This window comes from Prionailurus bengalensis, chromosome D3 (genome assembly GCF_016509475.1).
Source record: "Prionailurus bengalensis isolate Pbe53 chromosome D3, Fcat_Pben_1.1_paternal_pri, whole genome shotgun sequence".
Lineage (NCBI taxonomy): Eukaryota > Metazoa > Chordata > Mammalia > Carnivora > Felidae > Prionailurus > Prionailurus bengalensis.
Genome location: NC_057356.1, coordinates 72527816 through 72548309, shown reverse-complemented (window position 1 = coordinate 72548309; position 20494 = coordinate 72527816). Strand labels below are relative to the sequence as shown.

The 20494-nt window shown below is 35.9% G+C and overlaps 1 protein-coding gene across 4 annotated transcripts in view; it reads right to left on the bottom strand.

Annotated features, from left to right (window-relative positions):
- Positions 1 to 20494, bottom strand: part of DCC (DCC netrin 1 receptor) — a 1143392-nt gene that overhangs the window by 99025 nt on the left and 1023873 nt on the right. For 3 of the 4 annotated variants that reach the window (XM_043558863.1, XM_043558865.1, XM_043558862.1), the window contains exons 19-21: positions 17533 to 17640; positions 10846 to 11040; positions 5919 to 5951 (exon numbers count right to left, since the gene is read on the bottom strand). In XM_043558863.1, coding sequence (XP_043414798.1) covers positions 5919 to 5951; positions 10846 to 11040; positions 17533 to 17640 — 336 coding nt within the window. The remainder of the gene's footprint in view (positions 1 to 5918; positions 5952 to 10845; positions 11041 to 17532; positions 17641 to 20494) is intronic. The other variant, XM_043558864.1, reaches the window with a different exon arrangement.

The window sequence follows — 20494 nt, the reverse complement described above, 5'->3', positions numbered from 1 at the left end:
CACAGGTGAGAATAGCTCTTTCAAGAGGGTGTAGCAAGCAATTGAATAATAAAGTAGTCGAAACTACACACAATAATAAGGTAAAAAGAGGTTATAATTTTCAATTAAATAGCTCCCATCAAAAGGTGCTAAAGGCTTCAATTTTTTAAACAGCACCCTGGCTGCTGTAATCCAAACCCTGCAAAGTCTGGATTACATTAACTAAATTCCAAGCTTGACTAGACTGCCTTGAAAACCCTACTTCCTTGAAATTGGAAACAATTAATGTTCTGTTTATTCATGATATTAAACCTACTGAGGTGTAAAATGGCAGGTGTAGTGTTAAGTACTTTGCCTGAATACCCTACTGAGGAAAGACAAAGAACTTTCAACTAGGTGAATGTATGGTGATGCCATTTAGGCTTCACTTTTTGGATAACAGAGTAGGAGCCAATTAACTCACTGCATTTCCAGAAATTATACAGTGGTTAAGAGCAGAGACTCTAGATTTAGTTAACTTGGGTATATATCTTAGCCTAACCACTTACCTACTGTGAGTGTTTTATGGCAAGTTTTAGCATCTCGGTATCTCATTTTCTACATCTGGAATGTTATGAGGATAAAATATGATAGTACATGGACAGTGCACAGATACCTACTGGTATCAATCATTCTTCTAAATGTGAATTTAGAAGAATGTGAAGTGCTACACTGTGTGAATATGCTATGCTTGGGTATTTTATCCCAATACCAATCTTAAAGTTCAATCATCTGAAATCATGGAAGAAAATAAAAGATAACTTGGGCTAAAGTCATCATTTCGCAGGTGAGGATGCTGAGAGATGTCAGTCACATGCCCAAAGTCACACAGGAGGTCACAGTGGCAAGATGGTACTAGAATTTGAGGTATCTGATCCCATTCTTGAAGCACACACTAAGTGCTGATGGGAAAGCCAGAGCTTTATCTGCCATTACCACAATTCAGAGGAGAATAATTCTCCCTCCTGGTGGGAGGGCAGTACTCAGCACCTGGATCTATAAACTGGCCTATGAATTTCCGCCTCCTTTGTAGATGTGGTGTTTTAGATCACCTCTCTGCAGGCTACGGAGAGTGAAAAGACACTTGAGAGTGCTCAAAGCAAGCATTTTCTTCCTGATTCATCTCAGCAATGACACAGATCATTTCATGAAGAGTCCTACTCTCTTTAATGTACTGTGACATGGCCCTAGCACCTCAAAATGCCCCAATGGGCAGACAGGGAAACACACATGACATTGTAAACATTTGTAGTCATGCTAAGAATGATCACTTTTTACACATAGACACCTCAAGGTGGAGAACAATATTTGGGGGTTAAACAAATATAAGGATGTAAAAACAACCCTTTAAGATTAGAAGTTTGATCTGATCATCACTTCTGAGAATTGGTCATATTTTATAGTTACAGCTACCCTTCATTGCAACCCCAAGCAGAGGTTTTTATAAATGTTTCCAGGAGAAGCTCTAAATGGTTTAAGCTCATTATAGAAAATCAAAGAGCCAAATTTTTCATACACAGAGCAATAGCCTATAGTGGACAGGCTACACTCTGGGAGACAGAGAGAAATGTGTTGGGGTCCAATACTGCCCACAACTGCCTTCTGCCTCCTCCTCTGAAAAACTGGGGAGATAATCTGTGGGAGTCGAAGAACAGCTTTCTTTTTGAAAGTGGATGCTGTGAAGTTCATTGTGCCCCCCACCCCAGTGCCCCAGATTCATATGCTGAATTCCTAACATCCAACGTTAACCTTTATGGAAGCAACTAAGGCTAAATGAGGTCACAAGGGTAGGGCGTTGTTGTTCTGTTGGGAAGAGACAGGAGAGAGCTGGCCCTCCCTCTGCCCTGAGAGGACATGGCAAGCAGGCACCTGTCTGCAAGCCAGGAAGAGAGCTCTCACCAGAAACCAAACTGCCGGACCTTGATCTGGGACTTCCAACCTCCAGAACTGTGTGAAACAGATTTGTGTTGTTTAATCCACCCAGTCTGTTGCATTTGGTATTAGCAGCCTGAGCTGACTAAGACGGTGGAATTAGTACCATCCCTGTGTTTCCTGAGATAAAGGACTGTCAGTATCACATAGTTAGTGCTGTGACATCCCACTAACAAGATGACCCCAGACTGAAAGCTGCTTTATGCTTTGTTCTTTGTGGACTATTCACAGAGATGGGGAAAGGGAGGCTGATATTGGCGAGATATCCATACACAAACTTTAGATACAGCAACCTTATTGACATATGTTGAACACATGGTGTGGGTTTGTGAATATATACATATGCAGGATGAACATACTCTGTGGTTAAGAACAGGGTTTGAATCATGGCCTTGCTACTTACTAGCTGCGTGTCTATGGGCGAGCACTTAAGCTCTGAGCTTCAGCTTCTTCTTGCTAAAGTGGGAACAACAATTGTATCTCACAGTATTGCAGGGAGGGTTAAATGAAAATTCTCAGAACAGTGACTGGTGGTAGAGCTTCACGAGAGTTCATTTTACCCTCACAATGGTCCACATACACACAAACACATTCACAGGGTTCTTACAAAAATATGAAATATAAAAAAAGGAAAAAATAAATCACAGCATTTCTATGCCCTCTGCACTCACTTCACATAGCCCATAGAATTTCCCTACCCTACCTGACCTTCCTAAATATTAAACTCTGTGGTTAATCTGTAAAATCTCATGATTACCTTCAAACTTATTGGCCACTTGTGCTTGGAAGAGACTAGAGGAAAAAATTAGGATGTGTAATAAGAGATAAGGGGCTGCAAAAATGGGGAATTACAGTGTAGGCTTAGATTAGAGGGATAAGAAAATGCTAGATATAATCATTTTATAACTACACGAGCTAAAAAAAAGAGTTCCATATAAATTGTAAATTGAAATTTCATTTTCAAACTACTGCTATTACTCAGAAGAAAATATTTTCCTCAAATCACAGCTGATTCAAATAAATAACTGAATTTTTGTTTTCACATTTATGCACTGCAAGGCGTACATTAAACTCCAAGAAAAAGTAACTGTGACAGAAGTCTGCAAAGATACTTCATTAAACTAAATCAAAACTTTTCTTATTCTCTCTCCCATAAGTCAAATTTGACCCCATGCTTTTCCATTTAGGATTCATGTTTGTAAGGTTAACTCTGACCCAAGGTGTTGAATTTCCTCTCAACAGAAATTCAGCTCCTGCCATACATGTTACTGTGGCATCACTTCACCATGGGAAGGAACAAGTGGGTCTGACAGTGGGCACAATAAAACATATTAAACTGATGTGCTTTGTGCTGAGAGTGGGAACATTCAGAACAGCTTTCTCCTCTTACTTTCATCAATCTTTGAAGAATCTTCAACCTTGGTTATTTTTCTTCTATGTGGTCATGGACTCAGAAGACTAATTTTGTTTACAAAGAAATTTTGATGGCCAGTAAATTTCATATGCTTTCTTTGTAAGAATTTAAAGATCTTATTTATAACCACTAAATTATATGCTGTCAGTTCCTCTCAATTTTACAAGTGATTTGAGTTTGATGTAAAATTTAGAACAGTCTGAACAACTCTATACCAGCTGTGATTGAATAAGGCATCAAGTAGCATAATATGTGGCAGAATCTTTCTAAGTAGCATTAGATGAAGAAAAAGAACAATTGCCCAAATATGTTAATAGACTCAACCACTGGCAATAATTCTTGGGAATTCCTTTTTTCCCCTGATAATGGATTTGATTTCATTATTGATATGACAATCTGAGAAAAATCCATGGAAAGTATGTAGTCAGAGACACTGGGGAATCATTTATTCTGTTTTCTTTTATAAAAGGACCAGTTTACAAAATATTTTTTGGTAGCTTAAAATAATATTAAACAGGGGCGCCTGGGTGGCTCAGTTGGTTAAGCATCCGACTTCGGCTCAGGTCATGATCTCGCGATCCGTGAGCTCAAGCCCCACATCGGGCTCTGTGCTGACAGCTCAGAGCCTGGAGCCTGTTTCAGATTCTGTGTATCCCCCTCTCTCTGACCCTCCCCCATTCATGCTATGTCTCTCTCTGTCTCAAAAACAAATAAACGTTAAAAAAATTTTAAAAATAATACTAAACAAAGCATTTAAGTGAAAAATAACAGAAAAATCCATTTATTATAAAACTTAAGCATGTCATCACCTAAGTTTCTAACAATGTAAGATTTCATCTGGTTCACTTACTTAAAAACTTTTTGGAGGGCACCTCGGTGGCTCAGCCGGTTAAGCGCCCAGCTTTGGCTTAGGTCATATCTCATGGCTAGGCTTGTGAGTTTGAGCACCGCATCAGGCTCTGTGTTGACAGCTCAGAGCCTGAAGCCTGCTTTGGATTCTGTATCTCCCTCTCTCTCTGCTCCTCCCCCACTTGTTCTCTCTCTCTCTCAAATATAAACATTAAATTTTTTTTAAATTTTGGGGTGTTTTCTGTCTCTCTATTTTTCTAAATATAATTTCAAAAATTAGGAATTATCTGCCTATTTATTTTATAAAACCACTTCTGCTAATCAATTATTCCAGCTTTGGATCTGGCCAGCACTAATATTTAATTTACCTGAGTAAATGTATGCTAACTGATCAGTGTTCATCATTAGTAGTTTACAAATATTACCATTTAGTAGATATTGATCTTTCAAAAATATTTTAAGTGGAAATAAGCAGAAGTAAGCTTAGGTGATTAATGGAAATGTTAACTCTGGGTAGACATTTTTATATATTGCTTCATTTTTATTACTCCATGTGTGTAATGTCCAGAGCCATGTTCTTTGAAGCAGAGGCATGGTGGGAAGACTCAGAAGAGAGAAACCTGAAGACCGAATCATGAAATAAAATACTACTATGTGGACAATCTTATGTTAGTGTTAACATTCAGATGCTCAATACGCAAACATTAAAAAGCATTCTTGTCGAAAGAATGTTTTCCTCCAATCTTACGAGATGGTGCCTTCTGAGACATGATGCCTGAAAGCAGGTTCTGCTGACAATAGACATCCAAAGCAAGACACAGAATATACAAACTGTAGACTCTAAGCCAGGAAATACTAACATCACTGACAACCAGTTGCAAAAACTTCTAAACTCCCCCTTTCTTTAAGGAATATAACATGCTAAAGAAAATACAACACATAAACTATTCTTGTTCTCCTCTAGAATTCTACTAATTACCTTTGGGGTAAAAACAATGGAAACCTAATTTATCAGTCTGAAAATCATGGTAATAGCAAATTCATATCTACCTGGGAATTGATGGATAACTCTTATTTATCTCCATTTTCCTTTGTGTAAAAACCATGCCTGTTTCTCTACATGAATCAGCTTTTAGCAAAAGAATGGAAGGAGAATAAAATACTCTGAATCAAACCAGCATCTGATTCATGGAATGAAAGCTTTCTGACTTCAAAAAGAACAATAGTAATGCTCTAAGAAAGTTGTCCTAACTTTGTTTTTATTTATTAAATGAAGCTTACCGTAGAGAAAAAGCTCACATGATTTATGGTTTTTCTCTGTAGAGCTACAGAACTTTAATCCATAGCTCATGAAAGGGTGTAAGAGCAGCTTGAAAATTATGCTGAGCTTAATTATACTTAATGTGAATTATTCAGAAGTGCAGACAGAGACTAAAAATTTATTTCATACAAAGAAGCTTGACATTTTAATTGGTCCTTCAGAATAGAGACAAAACAATTTCCTCTCAAGAAAATTTACATCTTCCCCAACAGACCTGCAGCTTCAGCCAAACAGAACTTCATTAACAAGATTAATTATCACGCCAGTGTCTGCTTCATCAGGTGTATGGCCCAGGTGATAAAAGGAATACAAAATAATGACTGACATTCCTAACAGATAGAATTGATTCAAGGAGAGAAAGGATGACAGATTGAGCCACCATACCTTGGTCATTAGCCATTTTGTCAGGGTGTTCTACTGCGGGGGAGAAAGAAATATTATTAGACATTGACACTTCCTAGCAAGAAAGCTGACACTTCAAATCAACAGTTTTGTTAGCAAGTTTTCGTATCAAGGCCAAAGCCCTGTTGAAATAAAGTTGATAAGGAACCATGGTTGATGTGATTATTTCTATTAAATAGTAGAGGAAAAAAAATGAAAACACTGGTTTTGCTAGGCGTGTTCTTAAAAATATGTGATTTGTTTTATTCCTCTACACCTCAACTCAAGAATGATTATCATGTGAGCTTAATTAAAATACAATACATACAAAAAAATGCATGCAATTACCAAATACTTATCACCCATATGTTTTAAATAAGCTAAAGAAGCTATTTTTCGTCTTCAATTTTTTTTCAACAAGAGAACTTAACTAATTTCCACATGGATGGAGTAAAATAACAAAATATAATAAATATGTTTTAATCTAAATGATTTGATAAGTTTTTAGACCTTGTGGAGAAAACTCCTACTGCTCACAACTTCTGGCACATTATGAATACCGTTCTTGAAAACGATTTTTTTTAATTTAAAAATATCCCTAAATTTTTTAAGGTGGCTTCTTTTCTATTAATAAAATATAACTGTGTAGGAGGTAAGTCCATGGTATCATTACTTTAATAAAATTGTGATGTGACATTTTGACCAATGTCGATCATTGTCAGTCTCCATCAATTAGAATTATTTCCCCTATCCTGGAGTTTCTTTGAGCTTCCAGTCTTCTGGGTTTATTGAGCTCAACTGTACTAAAAGTTGACATGTAGGCTACTACCCTTGCTGTTTGCTTCTTTATATGTCTCAGTTAAACTCACACAGAGAGAAATACGATAGTGTTCCTAGGGCAGCAACCTATAACCCAAGCACCCTAGTTCTCTCATTCTGGGTAGCTAGCAGTCTCCAGCAATTCCATCATCATTGCTTGAAAAATAACTTAAAGCAAATATCTTAGAAGTGGTGGCCCTTCCTTTCCTGACTGAAGGTACACAAATCATTGACCAAAAGAATATATAGAATGGAAATACTTAAAAGCCCCTTTCAGATGAATAGGGTTTATGAATGTCACATCATAGAAGGACAAATTCCTAAACTTAGTTACAAATTTCTATCACTTTTAAAATAATTTCCTTTCTTTTATTTAAAATTAATATATAGACAAATTCTATGAAAAAAGGATAGACCGAGAAACGTATCTTAATCTGTAGTAGACTTTGAATGCTGAATGACTCTTCGGAAAATGGTATACACACAAGAGTACTTACTATATTAAGATTCTACCAGCTTTAAATAAATTTTATAAATGTCATTGTAGCTCCTCAAGATTTAATAAACATTTTTTTTTAATTCACCAGGTTGTCTAACCTAATCTTTCCTAGTCTAATCATCACAACTTAATTTTTTTCTTAATTTTCTCTCCCACTTCCCATTAAAGACTAATAACCTCTAAGGATACATTTTATTATAGTATTAGGAGACTGTTGATGAAAAGTGCTTTCGATAGGCAACTGCATTATCTAGTTTATAGAGAGGGATAGGATTTTTACCGAGATCCTAATGTAGTTTTTGAGACACGACACTATGTTGTAGGAAGTGCCACACCAGGTCTCTGGTAAGAATGAGGAGGGATATGTCAGGATCATATGTGACCGTGCAATCCAGAAAGGGTGAAAGTTTGGCATCCAGAACAGGACACACTTGAGACACTACCCCAGTCAGCATCTCATATTTAGGGGACATATGTTTGGGATAACATCAATAAAAGGGAAAAAAAAACAATTTCATCCCATTTTCTTCATTTCTCCCCTTTGTCTCACATATGTATTATCTAGTTTAAGGAAATTTTTATCAAGTGACAAGTAAATATATGTTATGGGCAACAATGTCATCCTATTCTTATCTTCTGGATTTGTTTTACTTTTAGTAATTTGGATTGGATATAACTTGAGAAATTTGAATGTCTCAAGAAAAATTATCAACTAGAGTATTTCCCAACAGTGATAAAATATATCCTAATAGTTACCTTTTATTAAAGACAAATAATGGCTTAAAAGTGTCATAATTTGTGTCTTGACTTTTTATTTGCCCCTGTAATTTGTCAAGAAAACCATGTATTTTGTCAAAAATAATTTGTAGACTAAAACTTTTTTTGTATTCTGGTATGGAACTTTCAGTTCTATATCCTTACATGGGAAAGATGCTCACTTCAGTATGATGATTAGGGATGCCCAGAGAATAGACCATACTTTAGTGCTGTTTCATTGCCAAAGACTCTGCTTTTTTGTGTGTAGGTGACTCCACCTCTTCACAGAATCCCACTTTGGTCTGTTTTGGCAGAAGCATCCTGTCTTCCTATTTCTTGACAGGCCAACATGGAGAAGCTTAGTTTACTGGAGAGGACAACACATGTGATAGACAGAGATTGACATGCATCTTGTACCTCTTCCAAGGGTTTAACAGGGAATGGGTATCCTAATGGAGAGTATTTGGGGAAGCAAGAGGTATAACTGCAGAGTCCTATGTGGTTAGAGAATCAAGTTCAAGGTTCTTTTAATTAACAATCCAAAGAAACAGTCAGATGTACCACATACATGCATGTACACAAGGGTATTATAATTTAATCCCTTTTTAATTATAAATGCCATTTTCATTAACCAGTGATTACTGATTGAGTTTCCTATACCTCTCTTGCTGGTGGCTAAAACCAAAGACAAAACTCTAGTCTCTCATAGGAAATGCTACTGTCATTGCAAAGACTGTGTATGAAAGAATGAAGTTTGTAGACACCTGCCTGGGGCATGATTTGCAATGAAACACTTGCCTGTTACCCAGTAGACTACTGAGAGCTTTCTCAGCTTCAGGACAACATGTGAGCCTTTCTTGCTGTCAAACAAAGTTACATTCTGATGAACAGAGACCTTATGTTTTGAAGCAGCTTTGGAAACTAAAAATCTTAAATCAGAAAGCAGAAGCATGATTTTATGTCTTTAGGATAGATTTGGTTCATTGTGGCTTTAAATCTCTTATGAGTAATTTATTTGATGTAGAATATTTGTCATTGTAACATGTAGGATACATGCATGTACAATGTCAATTATTGATAAAGATAGGCAAGATCCATATTTCTAAATAATTTAGAATGCAATCAAGACACCTAAACCTTAGTTTACTATGTGACCAAGATTTGTTTTAAAATCGAATTGACTATTAATTGAGCATGACCTATTGAGGACAGACAATATTAAACATCCAAATCAAGATATTAGAAATAATGCTTGTGGACAATTATAACAAATTCCTGAATTTGTTCTCAGTTCTGAACATCATTTCATAGATGAGTTTAAGGCACTTAAGGTAAATGGTACCAAATGAGATACAGAGTTCATTAAATAATCTACAGGACGGTTATCAGTGTGGGTCTGTAAATACTGTGATCACTCATCACTCTGCTGTTTAATACACTTGGATGCCTTAAATCATCTTAAATCCTCCCTGAGATCTCTAGTTGGCACACGATGTGAGCATGAAATTAATTTGGCACTTGTCTATAGATAAAGACGAAGCATTTGTGAAACAGTATCTAGCTACATTTCATGCTCCCACAAAATGAAGAACCAGTTTCCTTTCAGTTGCTCATTTGGAGTGAAACCTGATTTAGACATGAAGTCCTAAAAACCCAGAGAGATGAAGATTAACTCATTTCCTCCTGCCTCCCTCCCTCCCCAACTTCTCCTCTGTCGCTAAGAACTGTCACTAAGGCTTAGTCTGAATGCTTGTCTGTGTATTCTTGGCAAACTTTCAGATTTAGCTGTTACCAAGTCCAGCTTTGAAAGGCTAGCTCCTTCACCAGAATTCAAAAGTCTACTATTTATTAGGGTACCTCTCCTAGGGGAATTGAATGACTATACAATTATTCTAAGACTCTTCTTTCAATATGTCAACCAACTGGGTGAAAATGTCAACCAGCCTCATGTTTCTAATTTTTCAGTTGTTTGCCATCATGTATTACCAAGTTTTCAGCCAGATATACAGACATAATGTGGTCACAGGTTTAAAAGAGAGTACCTGGCTTTAGAACAACACCCATCATACCTAAATGTACATCTTTAAATATCAGCTATGAAACATTCAATTTTTTTTCAATTGCTAAATAACAGAGGCTCTTGAAACCATTTGTCTCCCAGAAAAAATAATACTGTTCTAAAATAGTAAGGACTAACATGAAGTTTATTTTGATGTAGTCACTGTTCTTGGGCCTTACCATTTTTCTTTATGAAGATATAACTATGCTTGAATTGAGTAGCTATTTTTACTCTTGCAAGCATGGGGAGTTTTCTTCTAGTAATCATACTGCAAGATTTTTTTTCTTGTTGCTACCCTAGGTCTTAAAATAAACACATTCATTTTGTTTGAGATTTTCTGTCTTGCCATATCAACTTTTCTTTTTGTATATAAGGATAATAGTTCCTCAAAGAAAACATTTAAAAGGGCAGTAGTATGGCATTCACATAATTCAGTGCTTTTTAATTTTTATTTCCTTACATAAAATGGCAAAAAAGTTTCATTCTATTTTGAATAGAACCACTATACATGAAATCAATACAAAATTCCAAAAGGATTGTAAATGAAAAAAAAAAAAAGGTCAAGTTAAATATTCCTGCCTTGTGCCAATGGCAGAAAATGTGATAACAAAATAGACCTTTCTTTGACATGCTGGCTTTCAGCATAAAAATGTACATTTAAATTTATTTTTAATGTCTATTGTAGTCATGCTGCCAACAGAGATGGCAAAGACAGTTCCTAACTCAGACTCCATAACTATTTTACAACAATCCCACAGAAAAAGAAAGGCTATACTGTACTAGAAAATGATTCAAACCTTTCAGAGTCCTGAAGAGGATGGGATCAGACAGGGGCCCAACTCCTTTTGCATTTCGTGCTTGAATTCGAAAGTAATACATAGTGTCAAGGTTGAGATCCATGATTTGATGAGTAAGCCGATCACCACTGATTGTTTCCATAACCCAGTCATCAATTGGTATGTTCTTATCCAAGGTATAAAACAAGATGTAAGCTGCGTAAATAGATGAATTTAACTTTGTTTAGTATACTGACTGCATGCTATACTTCTGTTTCTAAACACTCATGTTTCCCAAATATAATTTGCAATGATTTTTTTACATTCACAATCTATAAACTACAGTATTCACTTTGGCAAGTAATGATTTTTTTTGATATTGCAAAGATCAGACAAATAATTGCTTCAATGTACAGAATCTGAAAACTGAATAGACCATTTGAAACAAAAATATCTGCCATATTTAAAAATACAAGGTTTCTGCTGCCTATAAGTCTTGTGCATGGATTCCTGACTGACAGAAACACTGAGATAACAAATGTGTGTTGTTTGTGGCAATACCGTTACGCAGCAATAGACAACAAAATAGGCTAATGGTGACCTTGGCAATCTGCACTCCAGGTGATTTCTGTATTCAAACAAGTTCAGGAATCACGGCTTTAGTTGATATGTGGAATCTGTACATTTTTGGCATCTGTTGAGATGTTGATGAGCAGATATGAATGTCTTATAATGCAGAGAGCTCAGTAAAAGATGAAAGACCCAGGTAAAGAATTCTGAAAAACTTGGAAAGACTATCTGAAACCTCCTTCTGGTTCATATTAAAATTGGAAGACCATAATTCAAAAGGGATTGTGAAATATCACTGGGCAAAGAAGTTGTTTCTGACTCATTTATAACAACCCCCATGATCAATATCAATACAATCTTCTAATATTTCTTGAGTCAGAATAGTCTCCATTCTTGTCCTGAATAGAAGACTCTGGTATTTTATTTGTTTGTTTGTTTGTTTGCTTGTTTTTAGCTTTTATCATGTGCATATCTTATCTTTTCAAAAGGATACAAACATTCCTTTAGTTCAGGAGCCATATCCTATATTGCTTTTTATTCTTCAGAGAAACCAATAAAATCAACTTCACATAATAGGTATTGAAACTCAGTTATTGAATGAAATCCTCTGGCCAGTCAGCACATAATGTTTTACATTCATGACATTTAATGCAATTGTAGAGGTATTATGGGCTGTTGTAAGTGTTCAATGACACTGAAAACTTGGAAAATTGTATTCTCCTCTCAGGTCAGCCATATTTATTCCTGATTTTGTTTATTTATCAAATGAGAATAAAATGTTTGCCTTCCTTGTGTTATGGGGATTTTTTTTTTCGTTCGTAAAAAGCATTCAAGTAAGCATTTAAAAATGACAATTCTGGCATCAAATAAGTAGGATTAAGTGTGTAAGATCAGCTTTTGACAATTCCCAATTTTATTTGAAGTGATTCCCTGATACGTATGGGGAAGTCTATCTTTTTTTTTTTTTTTGAAATTTGAGACCTGAGATGGAGAATAGAAACTTACTGCTACATCATTCTCTAATCATCAACTCTAAATATTGGCCTTAGAGAAACCATATAATTTCATTTGGATGTATGAGTTTGGTGTGGGACTGAAGTCTTAGCATACAGATTTCCACACAGGTTAGAATGAATCCGTTGGTTTCCCAGAACCTCTTTGTACCTATATGTTCATTTCTCTGTGTCCAAGTTTTTTTCTTCATCCTTTTTCTTAAAAAAAAGTCATTTTAGAGAGAGAGAGAACATGAATGAGGGAGAGGGGCAGAAAGAAAGAGAGAGAGACTCTCAAGCAGGCTGCATGCTCAGCGCAGAGCCTGACACAGGGCTTGATCCAACGACCCTGGAATCATGATCTGAGCTGAAATCAAGAGTCAGACGGTCAACTGACTGAGCCAGCCAGGTGCCCCTCTCTTACTTTTTTCTACTTTCTTTTTGTCTCTTATCCACCATAACCAGCCAAATAATGAAAACTATATCCTGTGTTGGGTGATAAGACCTGGGATTGTTAACACAAGTGGGCACTCCTGCTAGAATCACATTTGTCTAAATACGTATAAAATGTAACATCATACATCTGTCATTTTGACTACTTACACAAATAGGTAGTTGTAATTCCAAAAGGAAAGTGTCAGAAAATGTGCAATTCCACCTTTCTCCTCTCTTCTGTCCTTTTCTGTACTTATTCCTACAGACCAATGATTCCCTTCCATGGGTCACCTGCTAAGTATCAGGAAGACCAAGATGATTCCTACTAGCAAGGAGCTCAGCCCAGTATGAGCTCTTCCTCTTTCAAAAACTGACTCTAATAATCATGTATATCAATAGATATATAATGGTGGACTCATTTCTTCCTTCTTTGTGGTAAAAAAAAATACTAAAAAAACAAAAACAAAAATAAAAAAAACACCAGGCTATGGATTCAGGAAGACCTGACTTCAAGCCATAGGTCTATCATTTCCTGACTTTGCAACCTTGACCAACTTGCTTAATCTAAGTATGTCTTAATATTCTCATCTGAAAATAAGTTGCCATGAGGTAATGCATTGTAGGAATCTAATATAGGTGGGTATTCATATTATAATATCTTATATATAGTGACTACATAGTAAATGCTCCATCAATTCATTTTTTTTCTCCTTCCTTCCTTCTTTTCTTTTTTCTTTTTTTCTTAATATTAGTAAAGCTTAAGGAAGTGTCATATTTGGAAGAGCTAGAACTTTGACTTCAAGTCAAACAATAGATTTAATAGCAATTCAATGATTATTCTACTCAATAAATATTTATTAATTAACTACTAAGTGTCAAGAATATTGATACTGAAGACAAAGTATTGATCAAAATCTGAAACCTGTTTTTATGGAATTTTCAGCCACATAATAAGTGTTTAGATTTTTTTCTCCTGATTATATGAGAAGGGGAGGTAGAGGAAGAAGTCAAGATGGCTAAATTTCCAACTTTGCAATGGGGTGAGCCTGAAAATTTTTTAAATGATGGGAGTTAGAATATTTAGACACGTCTGACTGTAGTGAGTGCTCAGTGGGGCCACAATCCTGGACGGTCTTACAACCTATTACAGAATATAAGAATGCATTATTTGGCTGGTTCTGGTGGGCGGTAGACAAAAAAAAAAAAAAAGAACAAAAAGAGAAAGAAGGGAGAGAGAGAAGGATTGGGGAATAGTAGGAGGTGCCAATAAAACAGGCAAGTGGAAATGTATAATATGAGGTAGGATATGCATGTTTAGAATTCCTTTGATGGAGATGCAGATTTCAGAGACATAAGTTTGTATTCACCGAAGCCCTGGCTATACTATACACACTTTTTCAGATAAAGTAACAAAGAGAACGAAAAGATCTATTTAAGAAATGGGAAATAAAATGTCTGCTAATAAGACTGAGAAGCTCTAGCCTGAAATTGGAAAGAAAAGTGGGTAGGTGATCTTACAAAAGTCAAGAGGAAAGAGAATTTAAGAAAGAGGAAAACAGGACTAGAACATCAAATGACACACAAAAAAGATAACATAATCTTATCCGTTGGATAGTACTGATAAGGAAACAATCTCTGAAGACCTAACTTTTTTTTTTTTATTAACTATGTTGGTCTCTGATGTTAATGTTGGATGCTGCATTTATTTAGATCAATGTTTCAAAACTCCAGCTGTACATTAAAATCACTTGGGGAGCTTTTAAAATATAGCATGCTCAATCCTTTCTCAAATAAATTAAAACATAAATCAGTTGAGAATCACTGATTTGAACCAGTTGAATACTAATAAGCTGGAGCAAAACGTAGTGTGATAGTGAAGAGTATGAACATGAGTTTTATTTTTTTTATTTTTTTTATTTTTTTAAATTTTTTTTCAACGTTTATTTATTTTGGGGACAGAGAGAGACAGAGCATGAACGGGGGAGGGGGAGAGAGAGAGGGAGACACAGAATCAGAAACAGGCTCCAGGCTCTGAGCCATCAGCCCAGAGCCGGATGCGGGGCTCGAACTCACAGACCGCGAGATCGTGACCTGGCTGAAGTCGGACGCTTAACCGACTGCGCCACCCAGGCGCCCCTGAACATGAGTTTTAAATCCTAGCTCTGCTACTTCTTGGTTATTTGACTCTGGGAAAGTTATTTCCCCTAGAAATCTCTCGTCTCTTTATTTTGAGGTGGAATAATAGGAAGATGGAATCCCTTATAATACTAAAGTGCTTAGCATGATGCCAAGCATATAATAAATTCTCTCCATTCTCTCCTGAAAATCTCAGTACAAATTCCAAAGCTGTCAGTTTACAATCAAGGAATCTAGGCATTGGCATTATCTAAATTTCCTTCTTTGTCCTCTTTTTTTGTTTAATCTTTTTGAAGTATATATATTTACAAATTGATGCTCGGTTCTATGCAGAGTACATGAGTAAAGCCACACCCTAGAATGGATTTCAAATGGGAATAATAACAGCTGATTTGTTTTAGTTCTCACTGGACATCAGAGACGTTTCTCAGCAGTTTATTATTACATTCTACAAAAGAAGTTATATTACTATCCTTGTTTTTATGGATGAGAAAGTGACCTTAGGAAAGTTAACTTACCCAGGTATCTCCCTCAGAAGCTTAGGGTCCTAACCACCCTGCTCTACTGCTGTGTGCATGCAAGGACTTGGGAAACAAAAGAAACATAAAGGTAGGATGTGAGCACATTCTGCCACATCGGCACATACACGCTCTGACACTTTGGAAAAGAGCTCACATTTCCTTTGTACTTTAGAGAAAAACACAGTGTAGTAAATCTGGGCCCTCTGCTCTATGGTATTTTGAATATTTCGGCATCCTGTTTCCTGGAAGTAATTTCCCTGAAAGAATCAATATGTATGGAATAGAAACTATCTTAAGGGTTTTGCTCCCTGTTGAGTTGAGTCCAATTATGTCAACTTGATAATAACAATTTTGTTTTAATAAATAAACTAGGCTTTTGACGTAAAAAGTATTGCCTCCCATACTTCTATCTTACCATTGTGAGAGACTGGATACCGAACATACAACTTTTAGTAACATATGTTGGGGAAGGTTTCTTATACATGCACTGTCACTTTGGCACACAGAATTTTATTGCTTAGATTAATTTGCATTTCTTAATATGGAGCAGACTTCCATTTTTTCCCTGAAAAAGCAAAATTAAGCTTCCTTTCAGAGTTGAAAACACATTCCATTGTTTACATTGACTATTTGATGAGATTCATTTCAATAAGAGTGGAGAATTTGGGTAGTATATGACTTATTTTATCCCTTACCAAAAAATATGTACTTTTTCCATCAGAACTTGTTTTTATTTAGACAACTTCTATTCTGTTTTTTTTTCTTCTTAAGCTTATTATCTATTGATTTACCATATGCTTATAAATAACTGTTTATAACATAATAAAAAAGTCATCATGTAAACAAACCAAAATCTAAAAAAGCACTGAAATAGAACCAATGAAAATACATCATAACACTGAGGGGAAACAGAAAGAGAAAATTAGAATGAGCCAGGCTCAGTTTTAGAAAGTCAGGCAGAGTGACAACTCAGCATATAAGATTTTGGGGAGATTTAATATCCCTCTTCTGTTTCTGTATTTGTCAGCTCAAATGAAAATTCTGTTTGCTATTGCACTAAGAGCAATTTCCTAGAGAAAACAAGTCTTCAACTTAAATTTAAATCTCATTTGGAATTTTCACATTATCTTTTCATTTTGGAAAATTCAGAAAGTAACTCACACAAAGTAAGTGTGCCATCTGAACTGTAATTTCCAAGCTTATCTCTGTTATCACAGAATGACTGAATTACTTTGCTAATTTATAATAGTGTTATCCACTTGTATGAAAAAAAAAAGAAGAAAAAGGAGTGACTCTTACATGTGCCTAACCCAATGGTTCAAGTTAATTAGACTATAATGTGCACATTTTTAGTTATACAATATTTTTCATAATAATTATATGCTATGGAGACATCTATTAAAAGCCTAAAGTGATCATTTAAATGCAAAATCCCTGATAGAACTCCATTATATTTTTCATACTAAATTAACATTACAGGCTTCTAATGGATGCTTTAATTAGGCATTGATGTTATCAGCAATATTTGGCAAAATAAAATGTGTCACTGTGAAATATTCATTAAGTTCAATTTCTGTCAGTCAATATTAAGTATTTTATGAACCTTATGACTTAAGTAAGAAGCTAAAAGCTAAAGTGAGGAACTAAAAACCTCTTTTGTATGTGCCATTCAAAAATACATGGTCATTAGGTGTCTTTTGTATTTTATAACTGCCAAACAACCAGCTTCTTGTTAGTCATTTATGCTCAGAGACATTCCATTAGAAGGTTGTCCTAATGCTCCACAAGATGAAAGACAAAAGGTCTATACTAATTAAAATACACATCCTTCAAGAAGCAACTCATGTGAAATGTGTGTGTGTGCATATTTGTAGGCACCTTTAGAAGAAATTCCATGGTCAGTGGGGGGCAAGAAGAGACAACCAGAAAGCATCAGGGAGTACACAGAAATTCTGGGACAGAAAACAAATACACAAAAGGCATGGACAGTACACACGAGGTAAGCAATCGCAGGGCAAGCAGAGCAATGCTGGGAATGTAGCAGAGATGCTTACCGGTAATTTTCCCATTGGCTTCCAAGGGAGGCTGCCAACTCACAATGACAGCACGAGGCTTCCCTTCTCGAGTAATGACTGTCAAATCCTTGGGAGCAGAGGTCGGGGCTACGAGAAGAAACAAAGACAAGGCCTTGTCATTGGATGTGAAAGAAAACAGACGTTTATGAGACTTCTAATCATGATGTTGACACTCAGAATCCGTCGTGCAGTATATCATGTTTATCCTACCAGTTTCGATTTATTTCAAGTGTTTTAATTAAACAAGCAAACAAAAATACAGAAATTAATGTTTTTTCCATGGAAGTCAAATGACTTCCAAAGGTGTAAATATGGAAAAGAGAACGGAGTATGTGTGAATACAGAGAAGAAAAGTATAACGGATATTTCCAAGTGAGCACCACACTAAACATTTAAGAATTATAAGAACAAAGAAATGTACACATACTTAGTGAGATTGATGGCTACCTGTCTCCAAGAGACAGAATTCTGTACCAACTGTAGGATTTACAAATACAAATGTCACCTAATTCTATATTTTCTTAAAAGCAAGAAGAAGAAAAAAGAAAAGAATGTACTTAAATGCATTAAGATGTTTTAACCATCTTGCCTAGGTAAACATACTAGGTTATCTCCTAACAAGAAGGCAAAGAAAAATATTTGAAAATAGAAGAGGTATGGAATCTATGAAGGTCTTAGTATCAGTCTGGCGTGGAATAGGAAGGCATGAAACTCTGCCTTTCTTAGAGTTACTTTTCCTACATGTTGTTGAGGGGAGGGGCAGAATTTATCACCCCAAAATATGCCTCTTTGGCCTAAAGACTATTTTATTTCAAGACCACAATAGACATCGGAAAAGCTCTGCAAATTTAGTAGATGTTACCCTTTTATAAGAGAAATTTTATATATAAGAGTGTCTCCCTCTAGGTACCAAGAAGAGAATGACAAAATCTCTAGAAACTTTTATTAAGGAGAAGGTAGGAACTTAATTCTGCATTACAATGACACTCTTGTTTCTTGTGATTTGCCTGAAAACCTCCCATAACTGGCTTCCCACCCCACAACATACTCTTTTGTTTTTAGTTGGAGATTGTATATAAGGTGACGGCTTGGGACATTTTAGGGAGTAACAGTTTTCTGGGTATCCTCCATGTATACAGGAGGTATACATGTTTTTAAACTCCTGTTTGTTTTTCTCCTATTAATCTATCTTTTATTATGGAGGAGTCTCAGCCAAAGACCTAGAAGAATAAAAGGAAAATTATTTTTCCTCTCACATTGTGCTCAACAAAATTTTAAATATATTTTATTTTTAACATTTATTTTTTTATTTTTGAGACAGAAGGAGACAGAGCATGGGGGGAGGGTCAGAGAGAGAGGGAGACACAGAATCTGAAGCAGGCTCCAGGCCCTGAGCTGTCAGCACAGAGCCCGATGGGCTCGAACTCATGGGCCGGCGCAAGATCATGACCTGAGCCGAAGTCGGACGCTTAACCGACTGAACCACCCAGGCGCCCCTGAATATATTTTCAAGGTGGCAGTACACTGGCCAAGCCAGTCCAGTATCTTCCAGGCTTCTTTAGACCTGCTTTTTCACTGTCTATGCTTTGAAATGCAGTGAGTTTTCCTTCTAGGCAATGCACAATGCTCCGAGTTGATTATTGATAGTCTCTTTTAGTCACCCTCAGTTTGACCTGGGAAATTTTGGAACATATCTTAAGTTCTATGAATGGGGTCTAGAGGTATTTCCAGATCTCTGCATAAGAATGCTTGTGTATTACAAGAGAGGTACAGTTTGGTCCTAATTCTGAATTCTTCGCTTTTACCATTCTCTTTGGCTCTTCTGTTGGCCCTGTCGTGGGGAATCTGAGTTACAGTGCTTCCAGTTTCTCTTCCCGAATATAATTTCAAGTGAAGGAGACACCAAACATTCATCTAGCATAACATTTATTTCCAATGCCCTAGTTCTCAAAGCCACTAGTATTCCAGGTTAACCAAAGCTGCACCTAATCATAATATCCTGACAAGGTACTTAATATACTTAAATTAAAAAAAAAAATGAAAGCAGGAAGAGAATACATAGGTCTAGTGTAGTTGAACCCTGAGTAAAGAAACTACATGTGTATATGGTTTAATGAACCAAGAATGAGGCCATTCTTGCAAGAAAAGTTCTGTTACAGCAAAATATCAAAGAGGCAATACTCTCTTAAAGATGGATTAGTCTCATAAAGAGTTCATTGAAGATATTTTCTAAGCCATAGATAGGAAGGTAACATATAGTCACAAATTGACTTAGAGTATTATACCAAGCATAATAAGGAATTTTCTGATTATGGAAGCAATTAAAAGATCTGTCTTTCTAACTACTCAGAATAGTGTGTGTTTTCTTAACTGGGTTAAAATTCAACTTGATGGCTATTTAGAAAACAGTTAAATGGTGATGATTAGACTGCTTCACTGAATCTGTTACTATTTTCAAAAAAGATAAAAATGACTTCAACTTTACCTAACAAAATAATACACTGAAGAGGTGGTTATTTTTCAAAAAAAAAAAACAAAAACAAAAACAAAAAAACAACCCAATAAAACTTTTCTAACAGCCAATCTATTTCAGGTGTTGTGCAAGTTTTTCTTTTTCCTCAAGCCATGTGAATGTTGGTGAATAGCGATTCTGGTATTGCAATCAACAGCTTAAATGTTTAGGATTATCATATAAGCTGCACACTGTTTGGACAGGAATGTGGCTCTAACAACTTCAGGGATGTCTACTGAATCCAGCAGAACGTCTCTGGTCTGTTCCTCTCCAATCTCACAGGTTCCGCCCAGAGGAGACCTTTTAGAAATTCTTCACTGACTACCAATCTTCTTTGGATTAAATGTAAATAAATAACAAATAATAAATACCAGGCCCTGATATTTACACTTCACTTTCTTTTACAGCCTCATTTCCCCTTGTTGTCCC